The following is a 20,348-nucleotide window of genomic DNA, read 5'->3' as shown; positions in this document are numbered from 1 at the left end:
AGCATGTAAGGCTAATTGCTCTAGGATATACATCATGAATATATTTAAAGGCTCACACTCACACCTGTCATATATATTACAGTAGCACATATGCACAAGATACCACAAGGCCACCTGTTGTTATCTATTAGTTGCATTTGGATATTTCAGCTCAACAGAACTACTGTTTAATAAACTTTGCAAGAAATCCTCTTAATTTGAGCGAAGAAAAAAATCAGCAATTCAGGAAAAACTATGTTTGATTGTGATTTGCTATACAGTTATAGTTATAAGTAGTGTTACAGCAAATATACAGTAGGTGTATACAGGATATACAGTTTATTACCCCATTGGCATCTTGTATTAAACATAAACCTCAATTATTTTTGTTTAATTTATGCTTCGAAAAATCTAGAAAATGTATGAAAATTAGCTTAATTCTAAGATATATTCTCTGAAAATTAGTTACTAGTTCTAAACCAGTATTTAAGGATGTTTAGAGTAATACTTAAGAAAAATATTTTTTACAATGTATTCGCTTATATGGCAAACAATATTGTGCCCTCATTTCTAAAGGAAACCCTTTGCAATTCCTTGCCCCGTAGGCTTCTATTACAAGTTCATTACTGTACACATGGTTTTTACTTATTTTGATGAACTGAGGGACAAGTCAAGGTGATTTTTTAGTGGTAATTGACAGCATATCGCTTGTTTTGAACCCAAAACATTCCTTTAAAGAGTGTAACCTGGCAGCGTTTTGTTTGTTTGCTGTTTTTCTTTGGTCGTTTCACAGATCTTGCCGATCCAGGAAGTAAAAAATCCAAATGCCCTTTAGTAAGTCCCATTCACTCGGCTTCTTTTAGTTATTTTAGACAGTTCTCTTCATCTTCCTTACTGTTCATCCTTCTTCCTTCTTAAATATCTACCCCTCCCCCTTTTTTGTAGATTCCCCCTGGCTGTTTCTGTTCCTTGGTGTCTCAGTTTCCTCTTTATCCTGTTTTGTCGGCTTTCAGATAGAAAGCGTCAACCCTCTTCATCTGAGTACAGCTTCTTCATTTTGTGTATGTGTGTGTGTGTGTGTGTGTGAGAGAGACCCAATGATCTGTTCTTCTCAGTCAAGCCGCAGTGTTGACAGACAGATAGTGGAGTACAGACATTCAGCCAGTCCCTGCACTTACTGCAGTCTACTTAGGACACTCATCCCCCGTCTCTGCTCCTAATGAGATTTTAAAGAGTCTTCCCTGCTTTGTCCGACAGCAGCAGACGATGTTGCCCATGCTTAGCCCATGTAAGATTTTGGGACAGATCATTTTAGAGTGTGGTGAACCGTGAACATTGAGGAGTCCTTGCTAAGAAAGTCAACACATTTGTTTCAGCTGTTAGTAGCCTGCAGCCTATTTTATTTTTTTCCAAATGAAAAACTTGTCTTCAGGAACGAGAACAATCATTTATATTTTCTACTGGGACCTGTTCTGCTTTCCTCCTCCATTTCCCTTTATCATTTCTGTCAGATTTGCTGGAATTTAGCTGTTTTATTTCTCCAAGAGACATCAGGATCTCTGTGGTCTGCTGGGCTTATAGCAGTGTCAGAGCTGTTTGGAGTGCTCTAATTTCAGTGGAGAGATCTCATGCGCGCACACACACAGTGCTTCATCACTTACTGTGTAACTGCAAAGAGAAGGGAACAGGTTTTTCCTCCTCTCTCTTTTTACTGACACACACACACACACACACACACATAGAGATAGAGAGAGGGAGGGAGTGTGTCAGTAGGAACTTGCTCACACACTCTCAGACCGCGTCAGACCGAGGTAGGGGCTGCAGACGTGCTCCCTCTGCATGCTGTTTTTCTCCCTCTGTCGTAAGCAACTGGAGATCTGACCGAAGTGTGGGAGATTTTCCCTACACCCAGCAGCAGGATGCATCTGGTCGTAGACTCCTGTCAGGAAGTTCTGCTGAAGATGCTACCATACTTTGTGGATAATGCATTCATCACACAGAGGCAGATCTACCACATGTGAGTGAATCAATGAAGTGGTGCAGTAGACTTGAGTGAAATTGGCGATGATGCAAATTGCAGTGCCGTCTGTATAAAGGCTTTGATTGATTGTGATGCATTGCTTGTACAGAAAGACCCAGAAGTCTGGAAACAGATTCTGACTTTTTAAACTGGAAATTAACAATGTTTTAGGATTTTGATGTGTTTGAGCTTAAGTTCTGCTGTAAAAAAAAAAATTAAGAATTCCTAAGAAATCATGTTAAATGTTAATTCATCTTCTGAAAGTTGTTAATTTCCAGTTTAACTTTTCAACCAAATCTTTATGGTAATAATATACAGTTTCGGAGTGGTTTATAAGAAAAAGTTTCTTATTTTTATTCATCAACATTAAATTTATTTGATCAAATATACAGTAAAAGCCATAATATTGTGAATTTGTTTAAAAATGTAAAATACTGCTTTCTATTTTAATATATTTTACAGTATAATTTACAACTGTGATGACGAGGCTATAATTTCAGCAGCCAAAACTCTATAAAAATAAATACATAAATTGCAAAAGGAAAAAACGTCTTAGACTACTGTCACCAAACTTTTGAATTAATAAAAAATACAATAACTTTTTTTATTTTTTTATTAGTGGTCTCATATGTGTGGACCCCATCTTCTGGACAGTTTCTTAACTGTAGTACAGTAATAGAAACATCAAACTGGACTACAGGTGATGTGTGACCCAGTTAGAGCAGCTGGCAGCATTCATTCATACTTCATATTTGTCTGAGGCCTCTGTTTTGACCCTACATGTATGTTTGTTCTTTATATTGGTCACATATAGATTGGCATTGACCTGTAAAATCTTGTTATACTGCAACTGAACTGTTTTGTTGCTCTTACGTAAGAGCGATTGCCAGGGTTACCTGAGAGGTAGTTATGTTGATGTTGTATTGAATGAAAGGCATGCAGTTAGTTGTCTGATTTAGCAGTTTGTATTTGCACAAAATTAGTGCATTAAATAGTGTAAGAGTCAATGTACCACTTAATTCCTGCATATTTTACAAATATGTCAGACTGAGATGATGCCATGCCAAATAAGTCATGACCTTCACATGAATATACTAACACTAATGTGAGCTTGTTAGGCCTGCATGTGTTTTTGTGTTTGATACTGTACTCTGCTGTGATATGGAAAGTATTTTTGGCTTATGCATGTGTGGAGGGGTTGTTGAGAAAATATGTGTGTAAATGCATTTGGGAGATATTTTTGATGATTTGCTGTCAATATAATATTTAGCAACATAATGAGAATCGCAACTGTTTTAATGCATTTGTATCTGGCCATTGTCATTATTGGTCTATCAGTTTGCATTGGCATGTCATTGTAGGTCTGTTAATTTGCATATTGTTGTTGTCTTGTGACTCACGAGTATGTGAGCATTTAAGTTTAAAGTTAAATTAAATTCCAGTAGCAAAACAGTCTTAGAGTTGATGAGTTCAACTAATTTCATGTTCAAAATTCTGATTCAATGATTCACTTGCATCATCTTTTTCATGATGCTGTTTAATGACTTTATTGCATATAAATGAGTGTTCCTGTAGCTCAAATGTTAGAGCATTGTGTTAGCAAGCAAGCAAGCGCAAGGTTGGGGGTTCGATTACCCGGGAACACATGATGGGTAAAAATTGTTAGCCTGAATGTACTCTAAGTAACTTTGGATAAAAACGTCTGCTAAATGCATGAATTTAATTTAATTTAAATTTAAATTGCTAGAAATAGTGGAATACATTGTTTTGACTTCTTTTAATTAATTTTTTTTCTTGATTTAAACAGGATATTTGGTCCAAGTGTTGAAGTAAGCTATACATAAAAAAAACTAATGTATGTTACTGATGACAAAAATTAAAAAACAAAATTATGTAAATTAAATAATATTATCTTTTGTATCATGCAAGGAATTGTATAAATCTAAAACCCACAAATTTTACATTATTTTACAGTAAAATTACATATCATGCAATGTTAAAACATGTAAAAAATAAATTCATACATGCTGAAGTAACTTTTACATGTTTTTACTTTATACTTTTGGACAATTTTTAAATTTTTCACAAAAACCTTTATATTCGTCAGGAAAGAAAGTTGACAACTTTACATTTGTGGTGAATTTCAATCCAGATTTCCTACCAAAGGGCTGTTCATCATAGGTACCATGTATCCATCTGTGTCTGACTCTATTCATACAAGTGAAACGTGGACAGAGAAAGTTTAGAGCGGTTTCTCCTCAAAACTCTTACTCACATCATAATTACACTCCTGGAGATGAATGTATTCAGCTCAGGGCTTGTGTATCGTAATTTTCAGCTGTCTGTCTCTGTCATGACTCAATCCATCAGTCCAATGGTGCTGAGCTGCTTCCAACCTTCACATAACTCACTCAGAGGGGCGGACAGAGAGAGAACGCAGCAGAAACAAAAGAGAGGAGGAGGGAAACAAAAGCCTCTGTGATCTGCGGACACCCTTGAGGCCTTTGGAGGGAGGGTGAGAAAGTTGAAGAGGGGAATAAGAGAAAGGGAGGAGGAGGAAGTAGGAGAGAAATAAAGAGAAGGGTGAGGTGGGGGGTCAGGATACAATGTGAGTTTTGTTGCCGGTTGCTTATCATGTGATGGTTGTCCAGTCAGGAAAATGAGAGGGCTGAGTCAGCAAAGAGACACAGCCACTGTAGGCCCAGAACACAATGTTACCCCAAACTATTTTGCCTGCCTAGACCATGAAGGTTTTGAGGAGCCACTCCTAAATAGCTTACCCATGATCTTCTTGATTGTACGCTTGCATGCTATCTGTCTGTCTGCCTGGCCAGCGTTAAACATATTGCATAATTAGGCTGTATTAACACAAGCAGAACAGTCCTAATCACAGTTCTGTTGAAAAACAGTTCTCTTATAAAAGAGTGACAACTTCATTGTTTAACTGATGTGACTGCTTTAAATATTCAGGAGAGTGAGAGTGATTTAGAGAGCGTGTTGACTTGATGTGTGCTGCATGAATGGAGCCACAGTCAACAGCTAGTTGTCTGACAAGTCATTGACATATATATATGAGATGCATGTGGGCTTTGGAGGATGTTTTGTACTTGTCAGTCACTGATGTTATGACCATTCATTCTCAGTTATGACAAAAATTAGGGGTAAAGTGCAATAAAAAGTCTCAATTTTTAGTAATGTTCTCTACTGTTATGGAGACAGGCATTACTTGCATACAGTGTTTATATGAAACAAGTATGTATTTGTTTGCTTTGTTTTGAGAAATTAATTGAAAGAAATTAATACTTTTTATTCAGCAAAGATGCATTAAATTGATCAAATGTGACGAAGACATTTGTAATGTTACAAAAGCTATTTTCTATTTTGTTAATTTAAAAAATCATTAAAAAATTAAATGCATAAAAAAAACATAAAAATAAAAACACACAAGTTCGTTGAACTGTCAGCTAAAGTCATGTACTACTCCGCTGTGTTCAGTCTAATTAATGTGAACCGTCCCATCCCTGTTATGACAGTCTGATAATAAAGTGAGAGTTTAATTTCTGCAAGATATTGAGAGCATTTCTCACCTTACCAGCTATACTCCTGTCTTTCCCAGCACTGAGTTTCCATTGAGATTTAATTGTGCCACAGTGCATTAAAATAATAGTGAGCCTCGGTGGTTCACATTTCTGTAAGTGCGTTTAACTGCATGTGAGGCTAATTACTGCCACACCTGAAACCACACACCTAAAGCACCTGTCACGAGTACACAGGTGAATGATGGTGAGATGGGCTGTATGACTTGCAAATTTCAACCCCAGAGATTTAAAGATATAAAACGGACACACATCCATTTACTGTATATTTATCAGAAACCCTATCATTCTACCCTATCACCTCACTACCCTTTCTTTCACTCTGTCTTTTACAGTCTAAGCGAGAGCTTCTTGATGGTCAAGGGGGCTGCTCTGTTTTTGCAGCAGGGCAGTTGTCCGCAGGTACAGAGAGGTCATCCTCACCACAAACATGCAGGTGAGTCCATGCTTACACTTGAGGGGTTTCTAGGAAATTCATCTCCTCACATCACACGTTTGTGTTTCCTGAAAACATCAGCAAGTATACTTGAATTTTAAGTGGACCTCGATCCTTTGTTTACTGTACTTCAGATGTGTTGTTGCAGTTTTAGATTAATGACAATAACTGTTGTGGTTATGGTGTTTTAGTGAAAATTATGGTTACTACAGTAATTTTTTAAGAAAGACTTTACTGCATGCTGCGTCTGTCATGAGTGAGAAATTCAGAAATTCGGCAGCAGATGCTGTCCGGCTGATGGACAGACTCTCTGCTGGCTAAGCGTGTCCCAGACGTGTGTGTGTGTGTGTGTGTGTGTGGATTACCCAGATTAGCAATTTAGCTCAGCACATTGGCGCTGTGAGAACATCACTTCTTATAGACCGACACATGGAATATCTCTTTGTTTTATGTGCTTTCTGGTGGTTTTATGAGGTTTATGATGCAGCTTTGTTAAAACGGAGTTAAGTTTTCCTGTTTGTTCAGAAATACTCTTTTTGCCCTTATTGTTTTTTTATGTAAATATAATATTTTATGGTTACACTTTATTACTGTGTGTGTAATAACCCCTGATATTATCAAGCATCTGTTTTGTCAGTTGGCTAATATTATACTGTCACCTGACTTCTTGTTGGGACGTCAAGTTTCGATTTGACTGGTTTGAATGCATCAGTAGTGCTAATCACAAGTGAGCTGTTGCAGGTTTTGTGTTTACATCCAGTCTGACCTGAGGGCACATAGGGGTTGGAGCTTCGCTTGAGTCATAAGCTTTTTGTAAATTGTTCGAATAATAACTCAACTGCCCATCAGTCACAAGAGGAACAAGACAAAGACTTCCTAGTAGTGACTTATGCAGACAAACTAGAAGATCTGGAATTAGATTACAAGAATTAGATGATTTGAAAAAAGTACAATTGCATCACAGCACTAAAAGGCGGAGAGGTCAGCAGTTTTCACTGCGAAAGTCTGTGTTAGACTAGACAGTGTAGGGTTTCTCTTCCTCTGTAACAGTCTAGGTACAAAATGTTCTCTTACAGGGAGAACAGCTCAGCTTTTTTCCTCAATAAGGCCTTCTTACATTTCTTGCTACAATCCTTGGTGCTCATTTTGAATGTAAATTAAGCTCTAAAAAATCTACTCTCTATGCTGACATCTTTAAATGTCCTTGCTTTTAGATGTGGATGACATAGATTTCTATCTTATTTTTGATCCTGTTAGTGTTAGTGGTGGTGTTGTTGTTGTTGTTTTTTTTGACGTCATCAGTCACCTCTATTTGCATTCCCATAGTGCCGGCAGCCAGACAAGTCAAAAATAGTATCAGTGGTGATTTATTAAACACTGTCCAACTTCCTAAAGCAAGATACACCATAATTATTTGCAAGTGGATTCGCACCTGTACTGCTTGTCTTTTTGAGTGAAGTATTGAGATAAAGGAAAAGTTCAGTTAAAAGGCAATGAAAAATGTCATATCATGAGGAATTGCATTTTTTTTTTATCTTTTGAGATGCGTTCAATGTACGTATCAACACTACCTTTCAGAAGATCGAGGTCGGCACAAGCATTTTATTTTTTAGATGGAAGTCTTTTAAACTCATCAAGGTAAGGTACAGTAAAAAAAAAGTAATATTGTGTTATAAATGTTACTAAAGTACAATTTTAAATAATTATTTTCTAAATTAATATAGTCTATTTTAAAATGTAAATTTTTTTCTATGATGGCAAAGCTGAATTTTCTGCGTCCAGGTCACATTGGTCCTTCAGAGATTATTTTAAAATGCTGATTTGGTTTAAATGTTTAAAATTATTTGCAATTTTAAAAAGAGATAAAATTGTGTTTGTTTGAACTTATATTTAAATTATTGTTGTGAGAAGATTTGTTTAAGACTAAGGTCTAGAATACTTTGGATTTAACCGAATCCTATTTCAGTAAGTCGCCAGGACATCATGACAAAACTCCTGAAATTATATGATGAATCGCTGCCAAAATCATAACTGGTGGAGAAAACTGTCAAACTGTGCCCAGTCATTTAGAATAATCATTAAACTATTAACTCATCCAGAAATGCAATTTCTATACTAACTTACTCATCATGTTGTTCCAAACTTGAATGCTTTTTCAGTAAAGCAAAAAAAGTTTTTTGTGTGTGTGTAAATGGTGTACTGGTCACTCTTTTCCAGGCCCTTACAGTGAATTGGGAACTATAATGATATATAGCTCTGATCAAAGCTGTGCTCCGAGATCCTGCACTGCCTTAGCTGTTCTCTTACAGATCTGTTTTTATCAGATAAGCATGAAAAGTTATGTAAATGCTTTGCATTGAGACTGAGAAGACAAAGGGGCTTGTTTTGTTGGAGGAGAAAACATACCCTGTTTTTTTTCTTTTATGTCCCGAATGCAAAGCAGCCAATAAACCACAGACTACGTCATCTGTCTTGTTGAGTGTACATGACAGGCTTTGGCTCTTAAGCTTTGAGTTTATATGGTTTACACGTTTTTGACACTTTGATTGGCCTCCCACACGTCCTACACCAGTGACATGATAGCTTCATGGATTCTGCCAAAACTTACAAGAGGTGGAGGAGCTTTGTTTGTGTAGGAATGAACCACAGTCAGAGGTCAGAGGAGTTAGTCTGTCTATGTTAAGGAGGAGAATGAAATGAAATGAAACCGATCTTGTGTATCCAAGACTTGGTTTCACTTATTGATTTGCAACAAAAGCGGAGGAGCTAGAGTAAGTTGACTGTCAGATTTATAATTATTGACATCTTTTGCACAAAGGGTAAAAATTATTTGCGCACACTTGATCACAATGCAGCCGAAAGTCACTTATTCATGTCAAGCTTTATCATTTAATCAAATGGGATTATCTGAGATATGTAAACATAAGAAACAACTCCTTTTTCATATCTTTCCACATCACCTCTGTGTATTTGTACACTTTGTTCTCTGGAATATCGAAAATCAGCAGTACTATAAAAACGGTAATTAAAAGCATACTGTTGTCATCCCACCCAACATTTCAGGACTGATTTGAATCACTCATCAGGCATTCTTCTTGGCTCAGCTTCTCCTATAAACCTTGACTTTTATATTCATCCGTATGACATCACCGTTAGCTATCTTGTTTACTTTTATGGTTGTTTTTCTTCAGTAAATTTTCGTTAAGGGTTTGAGACGCCGCTGGTGTCAATGTGAACAAAGCAGTCGTCATGGTTTTGTTTGGATTGTAATGATGGTTTCACTCAACAGGTGACTTACCTCAGCATCTGCAGGTGATGATCAACATTCTTCGCTCTGAAGACCGCATCAAATTGGTGAGAGAAAACACATTGTCAATGTCGGTGACTAACATTTTGGCAGTAAGTTATATGCAATCAGGCTGAATGGGTTTTATTGTCAAAGTGTTGCCTGAAGGATGTTTTCTTTTCTATTAAGGTATGTTAAAATGCCATACCTGCTATTTCAGAAGGTGAAGTGTCAATCAGCAATGATGTGTCGATTACTGCATATGTTGTTGCATTTATCGTCAAAAAGAACATTCTGTCTCTATTCACTAATCCTCATGAAATTCCAATCCCTACACAACAAAAGAATTTTGAAGCAATCTATGACCTGTTGGGACAAAAATGTATGATTTGAGAGCACTGGTGACATCATCGGTTATAAAAAATGTAAAATCAACTGTAATCCGCAGGCGGTGCGATTAGAGAGCGTGTGGTCAGACCGTGTGCGGTACATGGTGGTAGTCTACACAAATGGCCGTCAAGACACGGAGGAAAACATCTTGCTGGGCATGGACTTCAGCAACAAAGACAGGTGACTTACCAATCAAATACAGTTGTGTCATTAAACAGACAAGTGTAAGGTTATTCTTTTTTTTTTTTTACCTCCCGCAGGGTCATTACGTTAAGTACAATAAGGTTGTTTTTCTTTCATTTACAGTAAGAACTGCTCTATTGGGATGGTGCTGCCACTGTGGAGTGACACCAAGATTCATTTAGATGGTGATGGGTGAGTACTGCCCCCTCTGGGAATGGAGAGGAAGTGCTGCTGCTGCTGCTCTGATGACACTTAAAATTTTGATGCACTGATGTAGATAACCATAAACCATGCTAAAATTCAAGAGAAAATAAAGACAATGAAAATATTTATTTATTTATTATTTAGAGGTAGTTCTGTTGTAAGGAAGTATGATGGCCTTATTTAACCTCTCTTTCCACGTCTCCAGGGGCTTCAGTGTGACTACTGCCGGGCACACACACATCTTCAAGCCAGTGTCAGTCCAGGCCATGTGGTGAGAAAATAGCATCAATAAATAATGAACTACTGCAATTTAAACTCACATTTCAGTTTGTAGTGGAAATGCTGATATATAGAATTAATTGTTTTCATGTCCTGTATTGGATATTCTTGGGTCACCTTTTTGTAGTTTTACTTGTAAAATCTGTTTTTAAATGATTGATGTGATAATTTAAGTGAGTAACCTTCTAAAGCTTCTAAATTGCTATTTTAACAGTATTTCATGTTATGATAAATCCTATAGTCATCTTTCCCAATCAAGTGACAAGTGAAATGGTTAATGAAAATTTTTTAATTATTGAAAACCGGAAGCTTGTGACTGTCCTGTTGACTGCCTAGTAAATTACACTGTCAAGGTCCAGAAAAGTATGAAAGACATCGTCAGAATAGTCCATCTGCCGTCAGTGGTTCAACCGTAATGTTATGAAGTGACAAGAATGCTATTTGTATGCGGATAAAACAAAAATAACAACTTTATTCAACAATTTGTCTCCTCCGTGTAGCACCATTTTGGAGAACATCCGCTGAACAGAAACTACATACGCACTTCTGTGTCAGCCGCGATTCGTTTTCTGTGTTTATTTATACGTTGATTTGAATGAAAATAGCGCATCCATGCAGCGCGGCTGACATAGAAATGCGGAGAGAGACAGAGAAGACGATTTATTGAATACATTTGTTATTTATTTATTTTTTGCGTACAAAAAATATTCTTGTCACTTCATAACGTTGTGGTTGAACCACTGATGGCAGATGGACTATTCTGACAATGTCTTTCATACTTTTGTTAACCTTGACAGTGTAATTTACTTGCCAGTCAATAGGACAGTCACAAGCTTCCGGTTTTCATCCAAAAAATCTTAAATTGTGTAACCAAAAAACGAACAAAGATTTTACATGTTTAGAACGACATGGGGGTAAGTGATTAATGACTAAAAGTTCATATTGGGGTGGAGTATCCCTTTAAATATTCTTTTCCAACAAGAGTCTTTGTGTACTTGGCTGGGTGAATTTGTGCTCTTGTTTGTTACTCAATAAGAAAAAAAAAACAGTTTCTCAGGGGGTTAAAGATGATGTAAGTGTACAGTTTTTCAGATTGTCACAGGTGCTTTGGGAATTTGACATCCTTAAATATAATAAAGCTCCACACTGCCATCTGGGGACTCTTTCAAAAAAGTACTGTGGCTATAACATGATAGAATGAATATCACATCACAAGATAGTATTTCATATAAACCATGTTTAAAGTGATAATGTGACTGACCGATGCCAGTTTTCTTCACTCAGATTGAGATACAGTTTGATCTATTTTAAGATCACATCATGATCATTTAAACTCATTACTTAGACAATCGGTACAGTTGACTCCTTCCTGCTCACCTTTAACCTGCTTTCCCTTTAGGTCAGCACTGCAGATTTTACACAAGGCATGTGAGGTGTCACGAAGGTACAACTATTTCCCCGGAGGCATGGCTCTCACATGGATGGGGTACTATGAGAGCTGTATCAGCTCTGAACAGAGCTGCATCAACGAGTGGAACGCCATGCAGGACCTGGAAACATTGCGACCCGACTCTCCTGCAGTCTTTGTTAATAAGTGAGTGCAAACCCTGAAAGTCCTTGGCACTTGTGAAACCCACCAGCAGATTTTGATTAGGTTTTTTTGGAAGGGATTTTTTATTTTTAAAAATGCGCAAAAGTCAAATATATTTGTTTAATGTTGTCGTAGTTTAATCTAATATTTGATCTGTTTAAAAATGCAGATCAATGCATGATCATACATGCTATATATATATATATATATATATATATATATATATATATAATATATATCTATATATATATATATTTTTTTTTTTTATCTGGAGAAAAGAATGGTAGAGCTTTAATGAAACAGAATACATTTATTTTATAAATGTAATTTTGAATTTATGAATAATAATAATAAAGTAAATAAATAAAATTGTTCCCTTCACCTTTAAATGATGCTCTTTCTTGAACCCTTGATATAGGTTGTGTTATGTTTCTGTTCCTCAGGCCAACAGAGAGAGAGAGAACAGAATGTTTAATCAAAGCTAAACTCAGGAGTATCATGATGTGCCAGGACCTTGAAAATGTCACATCCAAAGAGGTCAGCATGAAATGTAGAAAATGCAAAAAAAGTGTTATCAACACACACTTACACAGACCCTCCTCTTCAAAATCTGATCATAAGTGGTCACAGGAGACACAGGACCCTGAAATGTGTCTCGGCTGAACTCTTGTGATCAGATTGTCTGAGATGGATCTTAATAATAGATGTGAACAGGCTTTAAAACAGAACATTTGATGAGATTAAGTCCATAATGATGTGTATTTTTCTTTAGATTCGTAGTGAGCTGGAGCAACAGATGAACTGCAACCTGAAAGAGTACAAAGAGTTCATTGACAATGAGATGTTGCTTATTCTTGGGCAGATGGACAAAGCTACGCTCATCTTTGATCACCTCTATCTGGTTAGTGCTGCCAGTGTTTGTCAGATATGTGGCACTAGATGCCAATTTACCTAAGAAGTCAGTGATTTGTATTGTTTATCTTTCAGGGTTCTGAATGGAATGCTTCAAATATAGAGGAGCTTCAGGAAACTGGGTGAGTTTTACCCCTACCTTTACCGACATCCACAACCTCTTTTCTTCCCATGCTGTTGTTTCCCTAAATATTCTCCTTCTTTAAATGGGTTAATGTTAGGTAAATGTGAAAGTGTGAATAGTATCACTTCTTAAAGGGCAACATTTTCTCCTTTTTCAGATAAAGTAAATCCTTCAAAGCCGTTTTTTTAACAGCAAGAAACATGGTGTATTTTTAGTACCTTATGTTAGGAATAAGAATAAACTTGCATGCATATGGTTTTCTATTGTTGTCCAGATGTAATTTATGGGATCTCTAAATGCATTTCTGTTTTAGGGTGGGTTACATCTTAAATGTTACAAGGGAGATAGATAACTTTTTCCCAGGAACATTTTGCTACCACAATGTCCGAGTGTATGACGACGAGGCCACAGACTTACTTGCTCACTGGAACGAGACCTACAACTTCATTGTCAAAGCAAAGTAAGGCTCTGTTTGAAATCTCTTTAAAAATAAGCAACATACCTGACTGTTTCAGTGTGACTTCTTACACCCTTATGTTCTGTACTCTGCAGAAAGAATCAGTCCAAATGCTTGGTTCACTGTAAGATGGGCGTAAGCCGCTCGGCCTCTACGGTAATAGCATATGCCATGAAGGAGTACGGCTGGTCTCTGGAAAAAGCGTATAACTTCGTCAAACAGAAGCGCAGTATCACCCGTCCCAATGCTAGCTTCATGAGACAGCTAGCGGAGTATGAGGGCATACTAGATGCCAGGTACAAGAGAAATTTTCTATTTTATTGTAGTTTGGTATGTGTATTTCTAGTTAAAGGTTCACCCACAAATCAAAAATGATGTTATTATTAGTCGTACACATTTCTACGGTGGAAAAATCCAAAGTTCATACAATGAAACTTAATTGGGTCCAATTTTGGGCCACATTTGAATGAGAATATTTGGGTGAACTTTCCCTTTAATCCTTTTTTAACCCTTTCTATACTTTTTCCTTTCAGTAAGCAGCGTCATAACCGTCTGTGGCATCCCGATTCAGATTGCGATCACCCTGATTGCCAGCAAGCAGCTGCCCCTTGCTGTGTGAACTCCGAGACTGTGGATCATGTCACCCCAGACCCCACAAACCCAAGGGTCACTGTCTGCTGTGAGCCTAACGCCCACTCCTCTCCCATTAGCTTAGATTTGGACCCCGGCCACCCACAAAACAACCACTATTACTTCCACTGCCTGTCAGACTCAGCCCTCGACAGTGAACCTTCCACTCCGATCCATGCACCGCCTCTGCTGGATGTAGATCGTGTCTACATCGAGGTTGCAGATGTGGAGCAAGATGCGCTTCTTGATGATGAAACCTTTGAGGGGTGCAAAGGCCTTCCTTTACCACACTTCAGTGTCTCAGGAGAGGGCACAGCCGCTGAGACCTGTTCTCGAGGGGCGGAGCCTCTGGAGGAGCTACGTCTGCGGTTGGAGTTCAGCACAGTGGAAGAAGAGGATGAGGAGGTGGCTCAGAAAGAGCAGGCTGAAATGGAGGCATTAGCAGAGGGAGCGAAGAGAGGAGACGGGAATGACAAAGGACGGAGAGATAGTGAGGACTTGTCAAATGAAACCGCGATTGATCTCGCAAGCCCGAACCATCTGTGCAATGAGAACTCCAACAACAACAACCACCTCTTAACTGTGAGTATCTCACATGATTCCATCACAGCACCATTACATATTATTTGCGTTACATTTGATTTTCCTTGTCTTTTCTTGTTCAGGAAAATGCCCATCTGAAGCAGCATGCTAAGCAGAGGCTTTCTCTTGGTTCGACATTTGTTTCCAAGCCCACTCAGACTGCTTTGTTGGAGGCTAACAGACAAGGCCTTGCCCCTTTACCCCTCAGCAGTGTGCCCAGTATCTCAATTCAGACACCACCCTGTGCCAACTTGTCCGTGACAGCCAAGAATGGCAAACTTGCCTCAGATTTGTGCCTTGATGCCAATGCTATGCCCTTAGGGCATATTGAGAATCCAGAAAGGAAATCTCTTGACCAAAAAACTGATAACCGGACGATACTGTTTGAAGCCAAAGGGGAAGGAAATTCTGAACGGAAAGAGATTGATGCACAGGGTTCCTCTGCTCTACTGAGGAAAGAAAGCGAGATAAAGGGTTTGGAGAAGGCAGAGGCATCTTGTCCTCCACAACAACAAGAGACTCTGGTACAGCTGCAACGCTCCGGCCTGGTTCGCCGCCGAAAAGAGCGCTTGGAAAAACTTTCCGGTCTCTTTCAGGAGCGTGCACGTGCAAATGAGCAACGGGGAGCTGGTTCAGCCAAATCCGAGGATGCAATGAACAATTCCAGTGATTCAAGCGGTCCTCTCAACAGGCCCATTGGAACACGGGCAGATTGCGCTACCGAAGTGGCAGTGCCACTGACGAATGAGGCCTTGTTAGCGGTCCTCGGCTCGGGTGGTTTGACGCCAGTCTCGTCCCCGCATGGCTCTACGCTCACCCGCAGCTCCAGCAGCGACAGCCTCCGCAGTGTCCATGGCAAACCGGGCCTTGTGCGTCAACGTACACAAGAAATCGAAGCCCGGATGCGACTTGCAGGACTTACTGTACCTTCTCGACTGAAGCGCTCCAACTCACTCGCCAAACTTGGCAGCCTAACCTTCTCGTCTGAAGACTTGTGCTCGGCGTGCTCCTCTGATGCAGGGACCCTTCTCATGCTCTCTTTATCCCCAGAGCCCGAGCATTCACTCAGCCCGGAGTGGGCCAGACCTTGGCCCTCTTCCACCTCCTCAACCTCCACAAACATGGAGGTCGTCAACCAAGGTGGAACAGGACCTGAAGAGTCCAAGAGCTGACAGCAAGAGATTCAGCTTCACCTGTAGTCCTGCAACAATGTTACTCTGAAATATTTATATTTATATGTTTTTAAAAACATTTCAGCCACTTGAGAACACCGGCCATTCACAGAAGAGTGAATGTGAGCGGAAGACTGTCTTCTACAAAATAAATGCTTTCTGTTATGAATATAAACGTAATATTCAATGAATAGGTAAATCTTCTGGACAGGCTTTCATTGCATGGAACCCAAATGGATGTGTATTGCACTGACTGATGAACAGTTCACAAGGTTTTCTCTTTCTCGCTGCTGTTATGAAGCAAAATAAGCACTCGCCATCCCAGAGGCCATTACTTGAAGGCGTCAAAATAGACTATTGTGTAATGTTTCCATCAGCCCAACCATTTATCGCACCATAAATCACATTATCTGTGACCCTGAATGAGTCACAGATTCCTTTGGACAATGGTCACACATTTGAAAAGGGTTTTCAGATCTGACACCCTGCTGTGTTCTCGTTTCCTGGCTGGATGGTAAAATGAAATGCCTCTTTGCAGTGATTAGGAAAGTTCTTTGTGTGCTGATCAACTTTTTTATCATTCACAGAGCACTGATGATTCACTCACAGGTTTCAAACTAATACCTCATACCAATACAGTACTGTTCATAAGCCACACAAATAATGAAAAAGGAGGACTGGCTGCACCTCAGTGTTTGCACACAATGCAAAGTGTGTGGACACTCATTGGGAAAGAGGTGATCTGTTTGGGATTCTTCTTTCGGATACTTCATGAGGCTGATTAGGACAATCATTTTGAAGGATAAAGAAAATCAGAGGCGACTTCAAGCTGCCGTACTCCTTCCACTGAAATGTTCATGCATGCAGTTGCTATTCTTATGAATGTGACTGTCCATCTTGCTGTCGAAATAGCAGTAGGGCGTTTGGGTAATGTTTGGGTTACTATTACTGTTACAGTCTTTAATAGCACATACATGTACTTGTAAAGATTTGATCTCAACGGGAGCTCCTCCACTGTAGTTTCTCTAGCAGAGCAGCTGCTTTATGTTTCCAAATGGGGTATAAATCAGTCATTTACCCAGGTAATGAACGACTGTTAGTTGTTACATTTTATGGCTCTACTGTTCTAACTTGTTGTCCTGTTTGTACTTACTTTGATTTCATTATGGAAAACTGACAGCATTGGCTTTTTGTACCAAATCTATACAGAAGCAGAACTGAAGAATGCTCTAAAGCAAGATGAGACAACACTTTTCAAGTCAAAGATGTGGCATGGTTTCAACAGTTGTTCACCTCAAGAGTGTGTGTATCTGTATGGGAAAGTCTCATAAAAAGCATGTCCAGGTTACATTTTGCCCCTGAATCAAAAGAAAGAAATAAGAAATTATATTTTGTATTTAGGAACTGGAGTTATATTTTTATTATCATTACCATTTAAAAAAATCTTTTACTTCTATTTTTTTTTTTTATTCCCATTACTCACAATGATTCATTTTAGATCCTGATGAATGCAGTGCTATAAAAATACTGTAGTACAATAATACAAAAGTGTTTAAATTGGTATAAAATAAAGGCCATACAACCGATATTAGAATTTAGAAAAGTATCAATAATATATATTTTTCCAATATAGTAAAAAGATGTGACATTATTCAAGTTGAAAATCTATTGGGGGAAAAAATGAATCATTTTTAACATACAAGTATTATTTCTTAATTTTGATTTTATAGATTTTATTTGATATTCGGGTTGGAAAATGTCCCAGACATGTTCTTGACAGTGAGATTTTCCTTTGTGTGTTTGTTTCTTTGACACTTGCCATAACAGTTTATGTGATCACATAAAAACATATATCCAGCATATATGATAAAAGCATCAATCCAGCTGTTTCATGACATTTGTTTATGTCCAAGAGTCAGTAGGCATTGATTTACCAATCAGTTGGCCAATTAAAGCTTGAGTTGAAGTACTTGAGGTTTATTACGCAGCAAACTTTTCCAATATTTTTTTAATGGATTTTGTACACTTGTCTATGCTGCCACATTGAGTTTGAACAACGGAAATGTGAAGTTTGCGAGTGTTTGCGATTGAGCGTTGCCTTGCACAGCGGCTACACCATTACTGTGAACTATTTTGAACACACTACCCTTTCAGAGAACGTGTGATCTTTAATGTTAAAAACATGAGCAGGCTCAAAGTATACACACGGTCTCCACCTCTACACACACACACAGCAATACACTGTATTTAATTATGTATGTTGGTCATATAACAGAATTTCTGGGAGTTCATGGTACTTGCATCTATAAGTCAACTTGAATCAGTTCCCCTATCCTTTAGTAGATGGTGGCCTGAATGATTTTGGTTGATTGAATGAGCATATCAACACTATTTAATCTTCCTTCTGTGTCCTGAATATTAAAACTGAGATAAGAAATAACTTGCATCCTTCTTAAATGTGCCCCAAACCCTTCTCCTCTCGCTGAAGTCTTTGCCATTTTGTGTCTGATGCCATATTGAAGTCAAATCTAAATCAGAGATTACAGATTACAGTAAATGTAATTGGTTGCATGCATTGTCTTGTGTCATCAACATCAAGTGCCTTACCCAGAAGCACTAGAGGCATTTTGATAATGTTACCAGTTAAGGCAGAGGCCATTGGGTTACATGGGCATATTTTAAAGCTGGCAGACATTTTCTTGTTGTAATAGAGAAAATAGAAATGTGTCATTGATACTTGGCATTATTTCTTTTTAATTAACGAAAAAAGACATTGCAAACTCATAAAAGCTGTTAGAGTTGCCAAGTTTTAGAGGGTTTTCCTTTACCAGGGGAGCGAGGAAAGATTTTATGCTATTCAAGTATGAAGTGATAACCAAAGGTTTGTATTGAGGATCAATATTGAAATAATTGCTGTAGATCCAAGCTATTTGCCTGGGAGAGATCGTGATAGTAGAATTTTTTTAAATGTTACTCTGGTCTGCTCCCAAATCATCCATGACTTTCCTCTAGTTGGATATTGAGCCTCTTTTTTGTGAATTGGCAATGCTGTTAAATTGCAACGCTCACAAAATAGGGAGTGTTTGCTCCTCATTCATTCATTATTGTAATCGCTATTAAGTATGCAGTAATGTTGTCCTTTGTACTGCAGATTTGCTGTAGTTTCAATGCATATTGCACTTTGTACATTTTGTTGAGATGATGTACTGTATGTGTTTATTATGGGAATAAACGTTTTCTTTCAAACTAAGTTTTTTCCTTGTCATGTTTGCTGCATTTACTGGCAAAGTATTTAAAGTACTCGGTTTTTGATTGGGTAAGGGCTTTTTGGTATAGTATTCTGACATCATAGGGTGCCATCTGTGCTCTGTCCGTATATTCTGGCACGGCTGTGCAGTTATGCAACTAGGCTAAACCTCCCTGCACGCGTGACGTCAGAGGTTTTACTGCAAGCTTTGAGGCTGTAGGATAGACAACAAAATATGTTGATACGGCACTTAAGAAACATTTCTTACTAGTATTTTTGCACAAAAAATATATTCATATTAGCATATTAATATACATTTACATTATAAATGTCCTTTTTTCAAAGCATCCTTGCTGAATAAGAGTATTGTTTTTTCAAAAAACAATATTACTGACTTCATACTATATTTATGTGTGTCATTTCTTCTTAATTATTATCTGAGAGGGAACGAGAGAGAGCATCCTGTTCTGATCGCTGACATGAGAACCAGTCGCAAAACCAGGAGATTTGTCTTAGTTTCTTTTGTTTTTGCAGCTTCTTTTCAGGCAAACTTTTAGCCAATAACTGTAGATGTATTTATGGTTATTGCTATTTTTAAGAGAAGCAAAGAGCCCCAAGACAGTCTCACTACTACTTTGTGTCATTGCACTCTTGGTGGAATAAGTACTGATTTTCATCAAAAGAGTCCCAGAGTATTTTAACCTGTAAGTAAAAATCACCAAAGTGAATACAGAGGGAGTGATTTTTATAGACATCGAACTGAAAATAACGAAGTGCTCTATCAACAAATGAACTGTTATATGATATATATCATACAGATAAGAGTGCAGTAAAACTGCTGTGTTAATACAGGTCTTTGCTTTAATAATATTCTGAAGGCCTTCCGACTGGGACAGATGTGTTATTAATACTATTAAGACAGATGCTTTATCAGGCACAGTTCACCAGAAGAACTTGTCATTTACTCAGCCTCATTTTGTTTCAAACCTTTCTTTCTTTTTCATGGAATATAAAATGAACTGTTAGGATGTTCATGTTGATATTTTCAATATTGAGGATTGTCAAACTCCAAAAATTACAAACACCTATTAAAACTATTTCAATTCTATTTAAGTCATTTGATCTTGATCGTGTGAGAAATGGACCCAAACTAAAGTTATTCTCTGAAAGTCTTTGCTGACATGGCTGTCAAATCTCATTCATGACATTTGTCAATGTTAAAAGACACACAAACTAAAAATGACATGATTTGCTGGCATC

At 38.0% G+C, this 20,348-nt stretch overlaps 1 protein-coding gene across 2 annotated transcripts in view; it reads left to right on the top strand.

Moving 5' to 3' along the window:
* Positions 1 to 19,091, top strand: part of LOC113096083 (protein phosphatase Slingshot homolog 1-like) — a 31,099-nt gene extending 12,008 nt beyond the window's left edge. Inside the window, exons 1-14 of one of the 2 annotated variants that reach the window (XM_026261477.1) lie at positions 549 to 1,996; positions 5,931 to 6,031; positions 9,321 to 9,385; positions 9,766 to 9,887; positions 10,014 to 10,082; positions 10,300 to 10,365; positions 11,773 to 11,967; positions 12,408 to 12,501; positions 12,737 to 12,865; positions 12,952 to 12,998; positions 13,314 to 13,460; positions 13,553 to 13,753; positions 13,991 to 14,669; positions 14,753 to 19,091. In XM_026261477.1, coding sequence (XP_026117262.1) covers positions 1,899 to 1,996; positions 5,931 to 6,031; positions 9,321 to 9,385; positions 9,766 to 9,887; positions 10,014 to 10,082; positions 10,300 to 10,365; positions 11,773 to 11,967; positions 12,408 to 12,501; positions 12,737 to 12,865; positions 12,952 to 12,998; positions 13,314 to 13,460; positions 13,553 to 13,753; positions 13,991 to 14,669; positions 14,753 to 15,841 — 3,102 coding nt within the window. In that variant the 5' untranslated portion in view covers positions 549 to 1,898 and the 3' untranslated portion in view covers positions 15,842 to 19,091. Of the gene's footprint in view, positions 1 to 548; positions 1,997 to 5,930; positions 6,032 to 9,320; positions 9,386 to 9,765; positions 9,888 to 10,013; positions 10,083 to 10,299; positions 10,366 to 11,772; positions 11,968 to 12,407; positions 12,502 to 12,736; positions 12,866 to 12,951; positions 12,999 to 13,313; positions 13,461 to 13,552; positions 13,754 to 13,990; positions 14,670 to 14,752 lie in introns of those variants that run through there. The other variant, XM_026261476.1, reaches the window with a different exon arrangement.
* Positions 19,092 to 20,348: the final 1,257 nt, after the last annotated feature.

The sequence above is a fragment of the Carassius auratus genome, unplaced genomic scaffold, assembly GCF_003368295.1.
Source record: "Carassius auratus strain Wakin unplaced genomic scaffold, ASM336829v1 scaf_tig00215868, whole genome shotgun sequence".
NCBI classification, from domain to species: domain Eukaryota; kingdom Metazoa; phylum Chordata; class Actinopteri; order Cypriniformes; family Cyprinidae; genus Carassius; species Carassius auratus.
This window is presented reverse-complemented; position numbering and strand designations above follow the sequence as displayed.